Source organism: Triticum aestivum, chromosome 4A, assembly GCF_018294505.1.
Source record: "Triticum aestivum cultivar Chinese Spring chromosome 4A, IWGSC CS RefSeq v2.1, whole genome shotgun sequence".
In the NCBI taxonomy this organism is placed as follows: Eukaryota; Viridiplantae; Streptophyta; class Magnoliopsida; order Poales; family Poaceae; genus Triticum; species Triticum aestivum.
The window spans coordinates 537,727,617-537,734,478 of NC_057803.1; the positions used below are offsets into that span (position 1 = coordinate 537,727,617).

The window sequence follows — 6,862 nt, forward strand, 5'->3', positions numbered from 1 at the left end:
AAATTGGGTCAGAACAATAGATGAATAGTAAATCTTTTTCACAGACCCCAAATTTGTCTTTATTGCCGAGAGCTACTCAGTTGTCCAAGTGATCTGAAATTTTGAACGCACCCCACACATCAAATTATCTTCCATGCAAAAAAAGCATAACCTTCTGATTTTCTAGTATTTTCTTTTTTGTATTTTCTCTTCATCGCGAGTGCAGATGAGCTTGGACACCGAGTCGCCTCATCCAATTCTTTGTTCATAATTGTTTTTTTTACACACACGGCAAATTTCTCATACAAACATGAAATTTTAAATTAAAATACCATGGTAATTTTTATTATGAATCTGCCATGGCACATTCTTCGTTCATAATTTGTTCTTTTTTTAACCAAGGCATATTTCCCGTACAAACATGGAAATTTTAATTAAAATACCATGCATGGCAATTTTATTATTATGAATCTGCCCAGGCAAATTCGTTTGTTCATGTTAAATTTATTGTCACGGACCATGGCAAATTTAGTTACGGATCACGGCAAATTTAGTGTACAGACCATGACATATGCATCTACCATGGCAATTTTTTTTTTCATAATTTGTGTTATTGTAGATACACAACAATTTTTTGTTAAAATACCATGGAAAATTTTAATTTACAAAGAAGGTAATTGCAGCTTCCTCCACATTTTTGCATCCGGGCTTGGGACCGGCAAAGGAGTGTTAAACCACAATAATACAAAACACACAAATCATTCAGCAAAGCATACAGGCCACACCATCAAGCAAATGTAATACACATAGTCACACAAGCACACACCCAATCAAGCGCTTGCACACAAGAAACGGACATACATAGGGGCACATCACACACACACACAATGCACACAAGAAATAGACAGAAACAGTCAAACAGACATAGACAGGGGCACATCACACACACACAAACACAATGAAGCGTGTGCACATAAGAAACGGAAAGAAACAGACATATAGATAACTTATTTATAGGCAGCAGAGAAGAAAAAAGAAAGGAACACACCCGTACCATGAGAAGAGCCCAGAAAATTCGGCCCAAACAATCCGATATACAAAACTGATACGTGGCAAACAAGGAGACACAATCGAAACCAGAAAGCACACGTCGCCTAAGATGGAAACAGTCAGAGCATCAGGAGACAGTCAAAGCAGTGGACTCTAAAACAAATCCAAAACGTGTTGTACGTGTAGACCTCTCCACCTAAAAAGATCACGCACAGAAGTAAAACCAAAGCACCACATGCGTCATGCTGAGAAGGCACCGTAAAAAAAAGCAAAAAGGGAGAAAAATCGAACCCTTATAGGCCTATATTCTTAGTTGCTCGCTTCCTTTCGTATCGTATAAGAAAAACACTGACCCCGTACAACTTCAGAAAGGAATCAGTAAGTTTATAACAAGGAAGGATGCATTTTAAAGCTAGATGCTAACAAATCATGTGAAGATTCACTATTCGATTAGGACAGTAACCTAAATTGTGTAATTTCTATCGACACTCGTAATGCAAACAATACAAAGAAGGTAACTGCAGCTCCCTCCACATTTTCACACCTGGGCTTGGGACCGGCAAAGGCAGTGTTAGGCCACAACAATACAAAACACAAGTTTACAAACCACACCATCAAGCAAATGCAACAATACACAACCAATCATTCAACAAAGCATACAAACCACACCATCAAGCAAATGCAATATTCACACAGTCACACACGCACAGTCAAGCCACACACATATTCACACACCGTCAAGCACACACACAGAGAGTCAAGCAACACACACAAAAAAAGTCACAGAGTCACACACATAGAATGGAGCGCTTGCACACAAGAAACAGACATAGAAAGGGGCACAAACAGAAAGCTAACACATGCAAGACCAAAGTAAACTCAGAAAGCTATAAAGAATTTCTAGAACTTGAATGAGTAAACCGATTTCTCTAGAGGGGTGAGGATGATTCAGATCTTCGTTCCTGAAAATAGGAAGCTAGTTAGAGGCCAATTACCATCAAACATAAGAGGAAAAATTACAACAACATAAATATACTCAAACCATACTTCGTTCTGCTTGGACTTCACCATTGACATTGATTGATCATTTTCATCATCACTGCTGGAGCTCTCTTTAGAACTGTCATCATCACCACTGCTTTCTTTCTTGGCAACCTTAGAGACTGGCATGGCACCACTAGAAGATGGATCCTGGGATAGAATAAGAAATGCAATATAAAGCAAAATCTTCAAATGAAAAGGCAAACACCAAAAATTAAGTACCTTAGGCTTCTTTAGTGCAGACTCTTCATCACTCTCATCAGAACTATCATCAGAATCATCCTTGGACTGCAAATGTTGAATTACAACAAGATCAATTAATGTACAACAAATATCACAGAAGACAATGCTTTCAAGAAAATAAAATTTTAAAAATAATGCGTACATGTTCACTCTTTTTCTCTGTTGTCAGAGGCCTCTTAGCAGGAATAGTAGATTTTGCTGGCTGCAAAACATTGGGAGGAATTTTAAACATTGCACAAAAAAGGTGACCATGAGTAAGCAAGTAACAGAACACTTACTTCATCCGAATCTGAATCCGAGTCATTATCTGAGCTACCACTAGATTTTTCTTTCTTTACAGAAATTGTTTGAGCAGTGGTATCCTAGACATAGAAAGTAACCGCATTAGAAAGATGGCATAGATAAAAGATCTGCTAGCAGAAAAACAATGTTTAAGAAATACAAATATCACAAAAGAGAAGTTACCAAGAGTAAACAAGTACAACAGAGAACTTACTTCTTCAGTATCTGAATCTGAGTCAGAATATGAGCTATCACTAGATTCTTTATTCTTTTTAACAACAACAACCTTGGAAGATTGAACTGGTTTAGCAGTGGTATCCTTGAAATATATTGAAAATGTTAGCATCACATTATAAAGACAGAATAATGAAGCCTTAGTTTTCATATAACTAGTGGACTGATACCTCCTCAGAGTCAGAATCAGAACTTTCACTGGATTCTACCACTTTCTTGGCTACTGGTTTTTTAGTGGCCATATCCTGCAAACGGTTTTCCAGTTAGGACTAAGAAATATGAGTACTCCACAGAATTAAACGACGAGATCAGCGGAATGGTAAGTGCAAGAAATATGTTTTATGCTTTTGTACTCAATTATCTCACATAGACATGCATTGCTAGAAATATGATTCTTACCCCATCTGATGAATCGTCAGAATCACTGTCAGAGCCGTCCAATTCCTGGTTTTTCTTTTGTGCAGTAGCAACCGCATAATTCTTCACTTCAGTAGCTGGCTTCTGAAAACCAATGAAGTGAAACATGGTGAAATCAGGCAAAAAGATAATTAAAATGCTATTAAATGATGAAGCTTCCACTTCAAAGTCGGTAGGTAAATGAATACCTCAGAGTCAGAGCTTTCAGAATCAGAACTTTCATTGGATTCTTCAATCTTCTTGGCTGCTGCTGGTGCTTTAGCGGGAAGCATATCCTGCATACATTGCTACACTCAAGACTAACATAATATTGCTAGTGCAGACTGGCACTACTCCGCAAAATTTAAACCATGATAGCAACAATGGGAAGTATGAGACCGAGCACACGGAGTCCTCATTGTCTCAGATATGTGAGGTACAAACTTGTTAACCTCATCTGATTCATTATTCATATTACGGTGCTAGGTGGTTGAGTTCAGAACTGAGTTCAGAACTAGGTGGTTGAGTTCAGAACTGAGTGTACCCATATGTTATGTTCATATTTTCGGAAAATAAGATCAGCTCAAGTTCATTAATAGTTTGTTTGGGTGCAGTAATGAGCAGCTATACAGGATCACCAAAGCATAAGATATCTGCAAGAGGCAAAAACTAACCGTCCAGCACCGCGTTTGCCACATCAGTTGCCTCCGCACAAGTAGGCCTTAGGTTTGTCCGTCATACTGTCCACAACACGAGTAACAACAGCATGCTTTCTAGCCATGTTGCACTTGTGCAGAGCAGACTTCTGAAATAATAAGAACACCTAAAGAATGAACAAAGTAGAATTCAATAGAGACCCTTGATTTTTATTTTAAAAAAGAGCAAATCTAACAAAGCACATAAAATCATCGCTAAGCTTCATGCAAATGGGAAAAATACATGTTAATCAAGCAAAATGCCTTAACAACTGCCAAGGGCACTCACAATGATTGGCTGTTAGCACGTTATCATAGTCAAAATGCTGATGTGGCACTGTAATAATTAAGAAAGAACGAGAGTGGAGCTGTATGTTCATATAGATGCGGCTCTTAACTCGTTTTCTTGCACTCCCTGTTTTCGTTCTTTAATTTTCTCTACAGTGCAATATCATTTAGATACGACCCTTAAGAAACAATGCATTGGAGTGATTCTCTCTAATTTTTTTACTACTAGGACGACACATTAAGATATAATGCATTGCGAAGGTTGAGATAACCTTTTCAGGTGGCAGATCAATTCCAAGGTTTCCTCTTGAAAGAATTATACCATCTGCTTCTTCTAGGATCTCGTCAAAATGGTTCAAGCCCTGCAAGGAATAAGGAATCAATAGGTGGTAAACAAATCAAAGTTGCTCAGGAATGTTGAAATAATATCTTGAAATTACCTCCACATTCTCAATTTTGGCAAAAAACAGAGTTTGACTAAGATCACCTAACTTTGAGAGGAACTCATGTGCCTATTGCAGGAAAAAAACTCTCAACGTTAGGAGCATTTAAAGTATGAAATGCAAACAAACATGTGATGCTATTCAACAAAATATCAATATAAAAAATTCAATCTGTTGGGAAAGATGGCACTGTGAAGTATTACACTCTAAATATCGACATAATGAGTTACTTACTTGCTGCAATCTTCTGCATGCATTGTATAAGAAAGAGAGAGAGGAAGTCAATCTTGTTTGGAGCACCTCATTTTTTCATAACCTGAAAGTGGTTCATGCTCATAAAGTCGTATAATGGGTTACAGGAAGGAGCTCCAGTTTCACGAAAATAATATTTTTTTAACATGTAAAGTCTAGTCGCCAAGTTAATACAAGGAGTAAGGGAGATTCTTGGGAGGAGTTCCTTACATCTTTATCCTCATCAGATAGCGTGCGCATGTCGATATGGATCGAGCAGTGCAATGTGAAGACATAATCACAAAAAAATCAAAAAAAGAATAGTTAGTCAACACTAAACAAGCTAGCAGTAATAGGTGTGTTACCTATGATCAGGAACTACCAATACGAAGTTAGCATACATGATTATTCGTCAAGATATGAGTTCACATTCAACAAACAGCAATCAATCATGCCCCAACAGTGTAAAACACAAGTTATACAACCAATCATTCAACAAAGCATACAAGCCACACCATCAAGCAAATGCAATATTCACAGAGTCACACACACAGTCAAGCCACACCGAGTCACACACACACAGTCAAGCCACACACACACACACACACACACATAGTCAAGCCAGACATATTCACCATCAAGCCACACAGTCAGACACACAGAATGGAGCACTTGCACACAAGAAACAGACATAGATAGGGGCACAACAGAGAAAGCTATAAAGAAATTCGAGAACTTGAATGAGTAAACTGATTTCTCTAGAGCTGTGAGGGTGATTCAGATAAAGCTATAAAGAAATTCAAGCACTGTGAAGTAGCAGCAACATGAGGAATTATATGGTTTTGCACTCTAGTAAAACTTTCTGCCTAAGCACCCCTGAATACACATAACAATATATGGGAACATAAGCAAAGCAAGACAAGAATTAAGCAATTGAAAAGAACATAAGCAGTAACACCCTGGACATCCAACAAGTAGAATAAGAATCGACATAGGGTCAACAATCCAATTTCAATCAGAATAACCGATCTGGACAACGCAACGTTTGAGATCTGAACATCCATCAACTAGTATCAAAGGGCGCATGCGTTTGAGATATGAAAGAAAGTAACCGATGAACAGCGCATGTGATGGAACAGAGGAACCGATCTGAACGAGCGTGATAAACCATAATCCAATTTCAAAAGCAGACGCGACCCGACGCGAACAAGAAATGCAGGAACGTGAGTGCCTCTCAGATAACAGAAGCGCACGCAGAAGTTTCTCAAACAAACTTGCTAGTTCGCAAACCAGACGACCCAAACCGACCGAACGCTCGCTCGCTTCCTCCATGGATACCCCGACGAGACGGCACGAAGAACACGCGAGAGCATCGGTGTAACGAACCCAGCAGCAACACAGGGGATCGAGCAGAATCAAATCAGACGCGATTGCAAACGGACTACGGCGAGAACGAGCTAGCAGAATCAGAGGAGATTATATCTAAGCTGACGACGGCGAGGACAAGCAGAATCGAATGAACCAGACGCGATTTCTAATCTAAACGAACTACAACGAGGACGAGCAGAATTGAATGAACCGGACGCGATTTCTAAACGAACGAGAGGGAGGCCGAGCAGAATCGAAAGAACCATACGCGATTTCTGAAAGAACGACGGCGAGGACGAGCAGAATCGAAAGAACCAGACGCGATTTCTGAACGAATGACAGCAAGGATGAGCAGAACCAAATAAATCAAGAACCCCGCAGATGAGCAAAACCAAATCTGGTTCTTCTAATCCGAACGGACGAATCGAGCGAGGATGAGCGAGATAGAACCAGGCGCGAGAGGAGGCGAGGCACCAGTCGACGACGAATCGAGGCGAGAGGCATGGCGCGGACGAAGAGAGGGGGAATGGCCCGGACGAAGAGAGGAGGAGCTGGCCGGCCAAAGGGCGCGCCTTTATAGCCGGGGCAGAGGCGGTTGCTGCAGCCGGCGCC

At 39.9% G+C, this 6,862-nt stretch overlaps 1 protein-coding gene across 1 annotated transcript; it reads right to left on the reverse strand.

The window, feature by feature from the left end:
* Positions 1-1,723: 1,723 nt before the first annotated feature.
* On the reverse strand, positions 1,724-6,862 carry LOC123082229 (nucleolin 2-like). Its single transcript, XM_044504602.1, has 13 exons — positions 4,886-6,862; positions 4,649-4,720; positions 4,481-4,570; positions 3,900-4,048; positions 3,435-3,521; positions 3,229-3,330; positions 3,000-3,074; positions 2,810-2,914; positions 2,592-2,675; positions 2,456-2,515; positions 2,293-2,358; positions 2,077-2,220; positions 1,724-1,991 (listed from the first exon to the last, which is right to left on the reverse strand). The coding sequence occupies exons 4-13, from the start codon at positions 3,921-3,923 to the stop codon at positions 1,959-1,961; spliced, it is 780 nt and encodes a 259-aa protein (XP_044360537.1). The 5' UTR covers positions 3,924-4,048; positions 4,481-4,570; positions 4,649-4,720; positions 4,886-6,862; the 3' UTR covers positions 1,724-1,958.

What these genes read in the sequence shown, in the direction of transcription:
- LOC123082229 (XM_044504602.1), bottom strand. Translation starts at nt 3,923, where the DNA reads ATGTGGCAAACGCGGTGCTGGACG. An exon ending in CAGATTCAGATACTGAAGAA is followed by an intron (nt 2,676 to 2,809) that starts GTAAGTTCTCTG and finishes TTCTATGTCTAG; the next exon opens with GATACCACTGCTCAAACAAT. An exon ending in CAGAGAAAAAGAGTGAACAT is followed by an intron (nt 2,359 to 2,455) that starts GTACGCATTATT and finishes CAACATTTGCAG; the next exon opens with TCCAAGGATGATTCTGATGA.